The sequence below is a fragment of the Halichoerus grypus genome, chromosome 2, assembly GCF_964656455.1.
Source record: "Halichoerus grypus chromosome 2, mHalGry1.hap1.1, whole genome shotgun sequence".
NCBI classification, from domain to species: domain Eukaryota; kingdom Metazoa; phylum Chordata; class Mammalia; order Carnivora; family Phocidae; genus Halichoerus; species Halichoerus grypus.
The window spans coordinates 36228613-36243636 of NC_135713.1; the positions used below are offsets into that span (position 1 = coordinate 36228613).

Consider the following 15024-nt stretch of genomic DNA (forward strand, 5'->3'; position numbering starts at 1 on the left):
AAAATATTCTGTTTATTTGCATGGCCTGCAAATACTGAAATTTCAAGACCTTCAAGTGCTCTTTACTGTTTGTTCAGATTTTATAATCAATGTTGCAAATATCAAATGTAATATTTTCATGATTTTGAGCATGTTGAATTATAGATGAATGTCCTTGAACCCTCTGCATGTAATGTACACAGTGTGACTCCTTTGTTCTCACTTCACGACATTATACAGTACATAAAATTCCCAATGATTTGTTTCATACAGACACATTATAGGCCAAATTATATCCCTTAAAATATTACATATGTAAAAAATCTATTCCATGAGTGAAAGGCAAGTGTTACTCATCTCTCCTAAAATCAGACTTATAAAGACACTTAAGTTAACTGGATTTAGGTTGGTTTATCTTTGATAAGACATAAAGTACTTCTTACTCTACCATATTTTAAGAGTCATTCAGTGTACATGGCAAGGGAGCTATATATATATTTTGAGCACCTCTTAGGATGCAATATGCATATATATTGAGCATCTGGGAAACAACAGTGAATAAGATACATAGAGAAATTATATATAGTAGGGGAAAGAAGCATTGATTTGATGTTGACCCCAATTATAGCTATGAAAAGTTTTAAGAGGGGCTCGTAAAGGGCCCTATGGCAGTGTTTAGTAAAGAAACATCAGATTGGAAAGAGTGGGGTGCATCAGAATGGAAAGAGTGGGGTGAAGCTGAGAGGGAGGGCTCTTGAAAGTAAAAATGCGACCTGATTGCTGAAAGATGTATAGGATCTAGCCAGAGATATAGAGGTGTTTCCCCCATTTTATTAATGAATATACTGTTATTTGGGTTGTGAAATACAGTTTTTAAATTAATTCTAGTAGTTTTCCTCTAGAGGTATATTTGATTAATATTAAAACATTTATTCCCAGAAAATTTTGGAAGAAAAGAAAGCAAACATCATCAGCAATAAAAACCATCAGTGATCCAAGAAACCTTCTCCCCAGAAAGTATACCCTTATACCCTTCTCCCCCCACCCCAAAAGCCCTATACAACTATAAATACATTTTAATTAAGATATGTAAATACAAATTTTTAATAAAAATGGGGTTACAGTATTATTAGATTACAGTCTACATCCCTTTTAGTGACTGCAGACCTTCATAATAGATATACCATTATTTATTTAACCAATCCCTGCTTGTGAACCTTTTAGTTACCTCTTACTTTTTCACAACCCACAAATATTTTAAGCAAGGTCTACTTTATTTATAAATTTTAATCAGTTTAGCACCTAAACTATTCTGAAATAGGGAGGCATTCATTTGTCAGTTCCAGAGCTTTTTTGCTTATGTTTGCATACTAAAGATGGTTCAATGAGAATTAGTGGTACAGACATTTAACTTGTCAAGATATATATTCTTTACTGAAAAAAAACTCATTCGTAGTGCCATGAACAGGAATAATTTGCATTATGATTTTTTTTTTTTTTTTTTTTTTACAACTTAGCTTTTATCCTTGCAGGGTATAAAAATAGCTGAGTTAATCAGAAACCCCTTTAGGATCAGAGACTCTCTGCAGGGTCCAGTGTCTCAGTGGAAAACATTCAGTATCTGTTTTGCTCATTTTCAAGTTTTTGACAGTTTTTCTTTGTAGCCTTTCTCCTGAAAGCATAAGTAATTTACAAAGGTAATTATTCATCAAAATAAATAAATAAATAATAAATAAATAAATAAATAAAAATGCTGCAGTGAGAATGTTAATTGGCCATAGAGGCCTCCTTGAGTTTGCAAATCTAGAACCATGAGCTATTGAGGTGATTGAGAAATTTTTATTAAAAACCTTGGATTGGACTCTTAAAAGTCTCTGTTACTTACTTCTCTGAGGTTAGGAAAACAAAACCAAGAAACTCTCCAACACATTTCATCTTTAGTACCTGTGTAATTGGGTGAATTTCTGTCTGCTTGAGGCTCCCAACATTTGCCAAGGTTCCTGTCCTGACTGAAAGTGACCTTTCTCTCCCTCTTGTAACTTTGGGAACCTATCAGCCAGGTGTTAGGCCAGTTTTCTTGGAGGACATTGTAAGCATTACTTCCACATGTAAAGTCAATCCTTGTCCCTCAGTAGTTGCTTGTCATTCCTGATTAAATGAAAATCATTTTCAAATATATTATAGTGGTAGCTTTGATTACACAATTGATTTGTCCAATAATATTCTGGTAAAAAGAGAGGGAAAATTCTTATTGAACCTATGAAAATAACTATATGGTCATGGAAAGTAAGGACACATCGTTTCTGAATTCTGGAGAGATCAGGGAGAATTAGATACTCTCTTAAAATGTTTTGTTTGAGTTTGAAAAGCAGTGTCTACCAAATCGAAAGTTAGGTATAGCTTAAAAGGAAAAAAAAAAGATAAGTCTTCCTCACATATCCATTAGAAAATAGAATATTAAGACAGCATCAACAATATCTGAACAAACACCTACAGTTAAATGGTACTCATCCATTAATTCAGTCTTCTGTAATTCTTGTTTCACTGGATCTAGGGTCAGCAGAGTCTCCCTTGATGAATCTTCTCCTCCCACAGGAAAAATCAACGTACTAGTTTAGTGTTGAGTTTAGACATATATTCAAAACTGGTATTACACTTGTTACACCTGCCATCTTTCCTTTGCTAAAACCATTTGCATGCCTCCTTTTGTGTTATATATTTGTTACTTTGAGGCTACCTTTTAGTTACATATTCACTGGCTGAGGAGTGAACTGCATTTGTTAATTGAATATCTAGTAATCAATTAACTTTGTGGTAAAAATATGTCAGATTTAAGATACTGTAGTACCCTTGTTTTCAAATAATTACACTTTCCACATTAATCTTGTGAGAACAAGTCATTTTTCAAAAGCTTAATGGAGAGTGAAAGGCTTATTGATTGTAGCAAGCACTTAGAAATACTGTTCTATAGTCTAAAAGTATTCTCACTCTCCTGTCGAGTTGCTGACTTCCCAAAAGTCTGTTGTCCAGAAACAAACAGGAAAAGCAGTGGTTAGGACTACAGCTTGCCAAATCCAACTTTATGTACATATATACATATTGAAACAAAGTAACAAACCAAAGACCATGAAGGACTAATAAATCATTTAACCACAAGGAAAAAAAAAATTACACCCTAAAGAAAATGACCTTATGTTTGACAAACAGAAAAATAGTAAGACCTGTGAACTTACAACTTGTCTCATGTAGTATCTAATTCATTACCATTGATTTTAGGTCACAAGTTCTATAAAATGTGTGAATATTTCTTAAAATCCTAAGTAAATCACTCAAGTATACACTTTGTAACAAAAATCATAAAATTAAATTAAGGCTATATAAGCCTATGAGTTTTTAGTTTAAATAGCTTGTAGATGTTCACATTAAAACATCTCAAGCGGCTTAATAGGTCCGTGTACAAGTTAGGATGATTTTGGTTGTAAGAAACAAAAAAATATTTTAGGCTGGCTTAAAACAGCAAAAGAGGGGCGCCTAGGTGGCTCAGTTGGTTAAGTGTTCGACTCTTGATTTTGGCTCAGGTTGTGATCTCTCTCAGGGTCGTGGGATTGAGCCCCACATGGGTCTTCATGCTGAGCGTGGAGTCTGCTTGTCTCTCTCCCTCTGCTCCTCCCCTGACACACACTCTCTAAAATAAATGAATGAATGAATGAATGAATGAATAAATAAATAAATAGAATCTTGAAAAAAAAAAAAGACAGCAAAAAGAAAGTTATTTGTTCCTTGAAAAGTTCATTGATAAAGAGATTTAGATTTAGTTTGATCAGGCCTCTGCTTCCATGTCTGAAATTTTCTGGGCTCAACCTTTCTCTGTTTACCGCAGGTGTTAGAAGGCTGCCAGCTGAAATTAGGCTTCTCTGATTGGCTTATCCATTTGCTCAGCTCTTTCCTCCCCTGGGAGAAGGAATTCTCCTGCAAACCCAAAGGCTTTCATATCGGGAGGGGAAGGAAGGGAATGGGTAATGAAGAGGTCTGCTACAGAATTATTTTGTATCTTCTCACGTTTGAGTTTTGGGGAAGGGGAGGGAGTTAAGAAATATGTTCACTGATTGTCTCCTCCCATTACACAGGCTTCTTTCGTCCACTTATCATCTTCCACGTAATCCTCTCGACAATACTAGGAAGTAGATGTTATCTCACTTCACAAATAAGCAGAAGGAGATTAGCAAATTCTTTTTCTCAGGCTCACATGGCTTGTGAAGGCATATTCTAAAGTCTGTGTTCTTCTGCGCTCTTCAGGCTGTAAACTAAATCATAGTTGCTAAGTAATTTTGTGAGGACGGTTATTCCAAGTTGGAAGGTCAAAGGATTTATACATTTATTAATAAACATTCATTCCACAATTAATTACAGTGTTCCTACTATATACTAGGTATATGATAGTTGCTGGGAGGTTAAGGTGAAGAAAACAGAAGTGCCTTCCATTCTTATAGATTTAGTGGGGGAAGCAGATGTCAATGTCATGCAAATGAATGTATAATTACAAACTGTGTAGCTGCTCTAGAGTAAGATTCTAAGTCTGGGAGGGGTGATCACAAAGTTTTTTCCTAGGAGGTGACGTTTGAGTTGAGATCTGAAGGATGAGAATGAGTTAAGGCAAAAAGGAGGAGAGCATTCCAGGGAGAGGGAATGTGGCAGGCTTAGGAAGTGAAGGGGGTCCTTTTTGTTGCAGCCCAGAGAGAATGCAGGACAAGACGGGGCTGAGGCAAGTAGATAGACTATATCCTGCAGGGTCTTCAGGTGGTATTAAGAATTGTGCTCGATATTCCATAAGAAATTATCTTGGAAAGAACTGATCTTAGGTACTTTAAGGATTTGAGCAAGTTGCTGAGGTAATATCTTAGTATTTATTGCAGTTATCTCTCTGAATATTTATAGTGTTTTCTTAAAACATGTTTTCTTGCCTCAACAAAGCCTTACTTCATTTTTAGAATTGTTTTATCATATTCAGCTTTCCAGTCCTGGCATGTTGTGTAAATCATTTGTAGCAGCCTTAAACTTTTTATAAGCATGTGTAACTTGAACCTAGATGTAAAACAGTGATGGGAAAGACATCTATATTTTAGCAAATATTTATCAAAAGTGTGTTGAATTAGTTGCAAACTGCACAGAGAAGAAAAGTCCAGACGTTAAACTTCGGGGAGGAAATATGGAAATAATATTTATATATAATAAATTTAATGTTGGTGTCTTGGCATGCTCTATCCACTCTTCAGGTCTTGTTGTAATTGCATTTGTGACCTCCCTTTTGTTTTTGGTTATAATCAAAGAATAAGAGAAAAAGTTGGCTCTTTCCTTTGACTAAGGCAGTATAAAAAAAAAAATTTGCTCGTACCATAGAGCATATTAATATCCTAAATAAAGCATGCATCTGGGTTACTAATCAAAGTTGGACTTAGATCCTTCAAGTTCATCTCTGTTGAGAAGATGGTTTGCTTAAAATTCTAAGCATTTGACCTATAATATAATATTTAAGCATGAAGTTGCTGACTCAGCCAATTCCCTAAAAGTCACACAAATGAACACCATTACTTTAATCTTGTTACATCACTTACTGGAAGTATAACTTTTTAAAAATTATCAAAATAAGCTTCGAAAGTAGGAACATACGTATTATTGAGTAACCGTGTTTATCAGGCAAGCATTTTCACCCTTTTACCTTTGTAAAGGGTAATATAGGGTGGTAACATAAATAAGGGTAACATAAATATGTTGATGTCCTACATCAACAGTTTATTTCATTGGCAGGAAAGATATGTCTTCTCTTCTGGAATGAGAGCTTAGTTCTCTTGTCTTGATGTTGAATGCTGCATAAGAAGGGCAGGGCAGGTAAATACGTGTGGTTGTCATTATAGGCCTGACTAGAGGATGCTTGCTCCTGGCATGGAATATATGATGTCCCAACAAATCCCTGCTCAGACATTTTCTATACCACTTCCCTCTTCTGCCTAGGAGAACTGACATTTCCTTCTATACTTTCAAGATAGGAGTAAAAAGATAGGTTTCAAGATAGGTTAAATAAGGACTTTCCTGTGTAGTGCTCGCCGGACAAGTAAACTAGTAATGTAATGATCAATTTGAAATGCTCACACTTCTGCTTGTTTGTATTGAAAGTAACTGTGATGCTTCCATTTTTTGGACCAAAGGTCTTCCCCTACATTTCAGCTCATGCTGTCAAGACTGGTAATAATGCAAGTATCACCTTCTGTATGTAGATTTGAAAATGAGAAATACAGAGAATACCTATGATCTTGGCATTCAGAACCCACTCTGTTCTGGATATCACAAAAAGCCTGTGAAGAGGATGTGACAGAAGAGCTGGATACTCCCATGCAAGGTGGTATGGACCCACAGGGGGCACTGTTGGGTACCAACATTTGCTGATTTTCATCAAATATTTCAACACTTGCCAAAGCAATACGTATTCTGTCAAGGACTGTCATGGTATATCCTCCAGTAATTTTGGAAAAAGATATGATTTGTTTGTCTGTTCAGAAGCTATTTTTTGAGTGATAAGTTACTGTGTCAAAGCCCGGGAATTTGAGGATGAAAATGTTTGGTCTGTACTCTCAGTCTAGAGATGAAGTGGGACATAGGGGAAGAAACATCCATCTGCCTGGGTTGTGGGAGAAGTTTCATAGGAAGTTGTCCTTGAGATTGAGTCTTGAGGGGAGAAGGGGAGTGTGTTCCAGAACCCTAAGTCTATGTGTAGGAGTAATAATAATGATAAGGATATTTACTGATGAAGCAGCTAATGTTTATTGAAAACTTAGGTGTGCTTGGTTTCTTTTTTTTCTTCAAAGTGTTTTACATGTATTAACCTATTTACTCCTTAGAGCAACCCGAAGAGATGGAAAACTACAGATTGGAAACTGAGTCAAAGAGTGTTAGTTACCTGGCCCCTAGTCGTCACACAGTTAATAATGGAGCCAGATTTCACATCCAGAGTCTGGAGCCACTTTCCTTTGTGTGAATAAAATGAACTGTTTTGGAAATGGTAGAACTTGAAGTGGTTAGAAGTTCAGGTCTCTGGGTATTTGGCAGGGTTTTGGCTGGTCAGAGAGTTACGGGTCAGATCATGAAGAGCCTTGGAAGACATGCTGAAGAATTAGCATTAATTTTGTAGAATCAGTATCTCTTTTTTTTGGAAACAAGGTCTAGAGCTTACTTTCCTCAGAATCACTTGGGGTGCTTTTTAGAAATGCACACTCCAGGTCCCACTTCAAATCAACTAACTCAAACTTTCCCTGCTCCCAAAAGTGGCCGAGCGTCTTGCATCCTGATATGGTCAAATAGAAAGTAGATCTGTAGTTCCTAACAGCAGGTACTGCTATTATTTGCCCCAAATTTCTTGGTATTTAATTTGTTGAGTTGAAAATTAATGTAAAAAAGGCAGTGAGTTGTGTTTTGTATGAGTTGGGTTTAATTTGCTTCCAGACTATCCTATTGAAATATGGGGAGAAATAAAAAAGCTGCCTACTTGATTCGGAGATAGGGAATTTTTGAGCCTTCTGCTCATGGCTGGTAGGAGACTCGTGGATATCGTTGAGATTACTCATGTGAAAAAATAGAGCAGTCAGCATGACTGGAAAGCATTGAAATAGGAAAACAGCATGAAATGTGAAATAGCAAAAGTCAACAGACTTAGAAGACCATCTTCAAAAATAAGAGGGGACCCAGGGAGAGGTGTGATTCAGGAACCAAGAAAAGAGGGTTTCATGATGTCTTTGTTTTTATTAAATGCATCTGAGAATTTGTGTAAGAAAAGGACTAGGAAAAAAAAAAAGATCAGTGCTATTGTGAAGAAGAATTTCGGTGGGGACCTAGGAGTGGAGGCCAGGTTGGAATGTGCAGGTGCAAGTGGGCAGGTGGCAAAAATGGCTTAGATGACTCTTGGCAAAAACTTGATTTTAAGAAGGCAGGTGGAGTGATAATTAGAAAAGGTTACAAGGTAAAGGGAGAGCTTAAATATTACGAGCTTCCCCCTTTTTATTTCATACTTATTAGAAAGATTAAAAAAATACAGATACAAAAAATAAGGTTTGCTTTCACCCAATAAATAAGAGATAACAAATGTTGAAATTTGTCATTATTTTTCTAGCCACGCTTCTATCAATATGTATTTGTAGTAAATAAATATGTATTTACATATTTTTAATGAAAATATGTTGTAGCTGTCTAAATTTTTGTATGTACCTTAATGTTTCAGAAACACGTGTCTCTTTCATTGCACCATTACTTTTTCACAGTTGCCTGGTGTTACATTATATATATATAATAGTTTATATAATCCTATTATTGCCATTTTTGCTTTTCTGGGTACTTCTTCATTTTAGTAGCGCTACCATTAATATCTTTGTGAGTGAATCTTTTCACACTTCTGTAATTACAAATTTTTTTATTAATTTCAAATTGTGGAACAAGTTCCCAAATGGAGCCTTCATTTATGGCATCTATAAATCAACTAGATGGATTAGTCTTAGATAAAAGAACAGACATTTCCATCTTCCTGGGTGCAAGGAGAAAAGTATTAGCTTATAGGTGGTTGGTGGGAGAAAGAAATGAGAGAATGCCTAGAGGGAGTAGCCGTATGATGATCTATTTTATCTTAATGCGGATGGTTGAAAGGGCAGGTTGTTACAGGATGTTAGAAAGTTGTGAAGGTTTGAAAAATCTACCAAGAAGAAGACGTGGAAGAGGGTATGAGGGCTTACTGAGCAAGACTGTGCAGAGCTGGCATGGGGCACCATATGTCTGCAGTGGGTCCAGATGCTTTGGATCCACTCTGCACTCCAGCAGCATTCAGAGCCCAGGTGTAGGGAGTGGAGACATGACTTACCTACGGTTTGGTGGTTCTAGGTCTGGTAGATAGTCTGCATGGGCAAAATAGGGGTACACAATGAAGGAGTTGAAGATGGTGTGGGGAGAGCAGTTAGGGCTCTACAGTCACATAAAGAAGGAAGTGAAGCTGGAAGGGACTATAAAGAGCACAAAGAGTGAAAGAAAGCATGGGGATTGGTGGGTGTCAGTGAGTAGGAATAAAGGAGTGAGGGTTGAAAAGTTATAAAATTGTGGCTAAAAAGTGGGACACTGGGTTGAGATTTTAGAAGGAGAGCAATTACGCTTCAAGCCAAGGTCCAAGGTGTAGCCATGGATTTGGTGAGCTAAAATAAGGGAAGATGAGGTCATGGAACCATATGCAGCATAACGTTGTCCATATGGATGTGGGTGATGTGAGGATTTTTAAGTAAAGAGACAGAGAGTGCCCTAGAAATTCCTAATCCTGGGTAAATGACAAAACAATTGGTAGCTAATAATGGTAAATGATGAGGGTGCTATAGCTCGTTGACCTGGATATTTAGAAAATGTTTATGGAAGATAAAAATGATGATGAGTGTGATAGGAAATATTTTGGGACGTAAATGGCATCCAAATAGCCAATGTGAGCTTCTAGCATGCCAAGTCACCTTCTAGCTTGAGATGCAAGAGTTGGTTGTGGAGATGAATAGCCAGACAGTGTCTTTTTCACCCTGTAACACTTGAACGTTGGGGAAGAGGTGTCAGAGTGAATTTTCTTCTGATACGTTCCCAGGGCGACTGGGAATGGGGTCGGGACCGTACATCCTCAGGTGTGAGCTGTTGTCTTGCAAGCGGATGCGAATGTACGGAGCTGAGGCCTCTAGTCATAAGCATTGTAGTTGGGGTGGAGGACTGCTGCCCAGGAGCTGCCATGTTTTCTTAGTTTCTGCGTTTTGCTTTTTCTTATGTAAATTTTAAAAGTGATCTAATTGGGAAAGAAAAGCTCTGTAAGGATTGGTTTATCAGAGAGATTGTTTTAGAGAGTAAAGTAAAAGACACATAAAATGCTGGGTTTTGCTTGCTCTGTCAAAACCCCTGGATGTAGATGAAAAAGTATGAGCTCAGAATCCAGGACTCTTGAGTTTGAGGTGGCAGGAACATTTTGGGGCCCACTTGTAAGATATAGTTACTGAATCCAGTACCTCCGAGAGGTCTAAATCTAAAACAATTTCCTCTTCAGATCCGAGTTCCCTTCCCTATTATGTTAAAACTGCCATTTTCCTCAGCTCCCTGCTGTTCTTCAAGAATTTTCTTTGATTTGTGAACTCAGGAACTAGATCTAAACTCCATCTATTCATAGTTCTTTGCAGGAATTTCAGAAGAAATAGGATGGTAATGGAGTCAGTGGTGAGGTTAGGTATAAGAATGGCCTTATGAATGCTTTTAATTACAGAAGTAAACAAATTTAGACACAAAATACAGGATTGGGTAGATAGTGAACATCTGAGGGCCCCCCCAGGAACTCCTTCAAAGGCTCTTGGCAGTAGAGAGAGATCTTTGGTAGGGACAGTTGCTTTCAGAAGAATAAGAAGTGGAAGCAGCCACTTTATTTAAGAAATGATTGAGGTTATAGAAATAATTTATAGATTCTAATCTTAACTGTGTGATATTAAGAACCCGGGGTTGGGGGGAGGGACTGCTGGGTGGCTCAGTCGATTAGGTGTCTTCTTTTGGCTCAGGTCATGATCCCAGGGACCTAGGATGGAGTCCTGCATCAGACTCCTTGCTCAGCGGGGAGCCTGCTTCTCTCTTTGCCTGGTGCTTCCCCTGCTTTTGGTCTCCCTCTCTCTCTCTCTCTGACAAATAAATAAATAAAATCTTAAAAAACCAAAAACCCAGTACCATGTAGTACATGCACTATATACCAAACACAGAGTGACCGACTAAATTCCTCTGACGAAGCACCTCAGTATAATTGTAGTTTAACGTCGTAGTCTAAAATTTTGAAGGCATTTTTTTTTCGTGAATCAGAATTCAGAGCTTGCTCCAGCTTTCTCTTCCTTCTCTTGTTCACTTTCTTTCCCATTCACTTCCTCATGATAATTTTCCCTGCTTTAGTATTTAGTATGTACAGCACATGCTACCCTTACTCCTGTATCTATTTAAGCTTGGTTCTTTGCCTTTTTTTCCCCCCCAGCCCTGCCTGTTAGGTCCTTTAGCTTAATCATCCATGTCTGCTTGTACTAGATTGTTTCCCTAAGAACTCTGTAAGCCACAGAGTGAAACTGATTTGGATTTTACAGCCCTGGTGATTTTCCTTCTGGTGTACTCCCAAGAAAATGCTATATAACACAGGAGCTGATGAGTCATTTTGTAGGGCTTTTGCTTTCTATTTTATATTTGAAAAATTAGGTATGATCATGAACCTGGAAATGTCTCTTAAAATCATGAGGATAATACAACCGTAAGATAAAATCATCAGTGTTAGTTTTGGTCTCTGATTAACGTAATATATTGTGGTTTTGAGTAACTTGAGTTCCCCAATAAACATTTCATTCATGTGAAATTTCATTTTTCTACATTTTCATTGCTGGTACTGGAAGCTGACTAGAATTACTTGGCACCCACTGCTCTGTGTCTGGCGTTCTGGGGACCTTACACCTGTTAGACCATTAAATCATCACAGCAGGCTTGTACTGTAGGTCTGGATTCTCCCATTTTACTGAAAAGAGATCGAAGCCGAGCGTGTTGAAGTTAACTTTTCATATGCCACTCAGCTAGTAAGCCTCAAAGCTGGAATTTGATCTCTGTGTGTGTGGCCCTGATTATAACAGGCTCCTCAATTGGAGATAGACATGGGAACGTATTAAGGCTTCCTTTTGGATTTGGACATTCATATGGATAAGAAATGAAGCCAACTCCTATTGGTTGAGATGGTAGGCTGTTGAGAATTAATTCAGCTTGCTATTGAGTGTAATCTCTGGCAAGATCCCAGGCTTCTGTCACATAGTTCTGCCAGATGAAGGGTTGCCTTGATCATCAATAATTTAATTTCTACATAGTATAGTTCCATTGTCTAAGGGGATGACTTGTGGGAAAATAAATTCATTGAGGTCATAGTGTGTATTTCCCCCAGCTTATTTGAAGCATCACTGGCATGGTTATTTTATCTTCTAATCCTTGGCATTTGATTCAGGGCCATGATTTCCAAAGCTGGTCTCTTGGCTGGGCTCCAACATCTGCCATTTGTTCCCGCCTTCTCCTCCCCATTACATACGTCCCCACTGATAGTAGCTTCTGAATCCAATCTCCCTCTTCTTCAGTCTATCCTAAATATTGCCAATCATAGTAATTTTTTCACAGTACTAACTTCGCTTCAGAATGCTATTGTGCTTCGTGTCATACTCTATGATTCCATTTATATAATGTTCTTGAAATGACAAAATTATAGAGATGGAGAATTGATTAGTGTCTGCCTGGGGTTAAGGATGTTGGGATGAAAGGAGACAGGTTTGACTCTAATGAGGGTGGAATGAAGGAAATTCTTGAATCATCAAATAGTTTCGTATCTTGATGTACGATAGTGAGTACATGATGCAAACGTGATAAAATAACCTAAAACTATATGCAAACTTTATCTAATGTAGATTTCCTGCTTTTGATATTATACTATCAGTATATAACATGTAATTAATGGGGGAACCTGGATAAAGGCTACATGAGACCTCTCTGCTATCGGTAAAACTTCATGTGAACCTGTAATTCTATAAAAATAAAAAGTAAAAAAAAAAATACTATTGTGCTTTAAAATGTTTAAGTTCCTATGTCTGTCATATTCATTGTGTTTTATATTCTTTGTTTCCTCCTAAATTAATCATACAAAATCATCTCCTGATTTTTTTCTACCTAAATCTTGGTTAACATTATTAACATAATGTTTGTCTTTTATCAGATTACCAAGAAATGCTTTTTGAATTAATTAAACAATTAAATATACTTTATGAAAGAACAGTGTATCAGTACTTGGTCTCATTACTAACCATCTTGTTTTCCTACTCACTTCCTTATTCATTCTTGTCTTTGTGTAATCTCTTTCCATGGACTAAGCAGCATGCCAGGGGTTTGATTGGTAGAGTCTGGAAGACTTGGGCTTGCGTGAAGGGGTTGCATTGCCTATGGCCACAGTCACATAGCCCGAAGTCCACTCAAATTCTAAAAGGCAGTGGCTCTTTGAGGACTTAAGACTTAGTGTTATAAGAGCCAGATGAGCCAGGAAACCAGGATATGAACTACGGTGAACCACAGCCATCCAAGCATTCACATTTACTAAGACTAGTTTTATAGTGCAGTATATGATCTTTCTTGGTGAACATTCCATTTATGTGTACCTGAAAAGAAAAAGATAACTCTGCAGTTATTAGTTTTTTATGAAAATCTGTTTTAGATCTTCTATGTCTTTAATGATTTGGGGGGGGGTCTAGTTCTATTAATTACTCAAACTATGATTGTGGAGTTGTCCATTTCTCCCTTTATCTGTCAGGTTTTGCCTCATGTATTTTGAAGCTCTGTTATCAGAGAATTGATTTTTTTTTTTTTTTGGAGGGGGGTTCTTAACAGGCAGTTAATTTGGCTGAACTTAAACTAAATTTTGACTTTTCTCTGGCAGGCGGCAGTTCCCCTGATCCATTCAGAAAGCTAATATTGAACAAGTGCTGAGTGTCAAGCACCATAATAGGTGACTGTGTTAGAAGTAAAAATAGACATGGACCCTTACCTCAAGACACTTACAGTCTAGCTGATAGAGATAGGAAAGTGAACAAATAAGCATGATAACTTTCCATACGTCACTGAGATAATACCTGGAGGAGGCAGCAGGGTTACTGAGAAAGGAGTTGTGAAATTGTTAAAATGCAATTTAAAAATTATTTTTAAAGCAACCCAATACTTTTGAGAACAGGAGATAGTTTATTTGTTATATATCATGATGATGAGAGAGCGGCTGTTGAATAATTGTTAGTTCCACTGTCTTCCTGTTCTTAATTCTTTGAAGAAAAGGACATGTTTCAAAAGCACAGCATATTGTGGGGAAGCAGTATTAAAAATAAATGTTTAAATTCTGAACTGCTGTACCAAATAGGAGGAATATTTTATGTTTGGTTAGAAAAAAAAAGATTTGATAAAATCTGAGCAAACGACACAAATGATCATAGATTAGGGAATATTAGATATTGCTGAGAATAAAAAGACCTATCTATACTAAAGGTACCACTGTTGGGAGAAAGATATTTCAAAAACCATTTATACTCATGGAAAATATATCTTAAAAACCTGTTAAGTTTCCTCTGTCAAATACCAAGGAGGTTTTTTTGTTTATACTTATATCTGTAAAAATGAATGGGTAATGTGAGGTTGGTTTTTATTTTGTAAAAACATTTACCTTAGCAGTAATTTGAGCCTTTCTTTTCTCTTTTTTCCCTGTTTTAACAGTGTATCCTATTCAGTACATGTATCTGAAGATTACCCAGGTATGTTTTTCTTCTTTCTATTTTTTATTACAAATACTCATGTCATGATTTCTTTGAATATTTTTTCCTTCTGGAGATGGAAAATGTATATAAATATATCTAGGAGTGAAATGTTGGCAGGAAAAGACTTGAAGATCTAGAAGAATTCTGCTGGTTGCCTGTGAGATTCATGTCTTACCCTGAGATGCAGTCCAGAAGCAAAATAGTTTCCTGATGAAAAGTCATTTACTTGAGCCCATGTGATAGCTTCAGCCTGTATATATTTATCTCATTGCAAGTAAAACAAAGATTCTCTGAGCTGGTTTAGTTGTTGGATTTGGAACATCATTTGGCTTTTCATAATGTAAATATAATAGGTAAGAATAACAGCTAAACTAATAGCTAAAAATAGTAATAGCAAAGAATAGGCCTGTCTTCATTTTTCTAAGCATATGAATGATTAAACAATTCTCACAATAATCCTATGATATTGTTACCATAACATCACCATTTTCCTCCTGAATGATGACACGCCTAGTAAGAGGAAGAGTTGGGACTTGAACCCAGTAGTCCAGAGCCTGTGGACTGTACCACTGGACTAGACTAGGTATCTTGTATATGCATGGCTCTTCTCACTGTGTGTCTGTCTCCCGAAATAGATTAGTAGGCCCACAAACACTTGTCC

General features: G+C 36.9%; 1 protein-coding gene across 6 annotated transcripts in view; it reads left to right on the plus strand.

The window, feature by feature from the left end:
* PARP8 (poly(ADP-ribose) polymerase family member 8) overlaps positions 1 to 15024 on the plus strand; it is a 171565-nt gene that overhangs the window by 76444 nt on the left and 80097 nt on the right. For all 6 annotated transcript variants that reach the window (XR_013445540.1, XM_036111782.2, XM_036111779.2 and 3 more), the window contains one exon: positions 14323 to 14360. Coding sequence is in view for 5 of the 6 variants with exons in the window: in XM_036111782.2 (XP_035967675.1) it covers positions 14323 to 14360 (38 nt within the window). In the remaining variant the exon portion in view is untranslated. The remainder of the gene's footprint in view (positions 1 to 14322; positions 14361 to 15024) is intronic.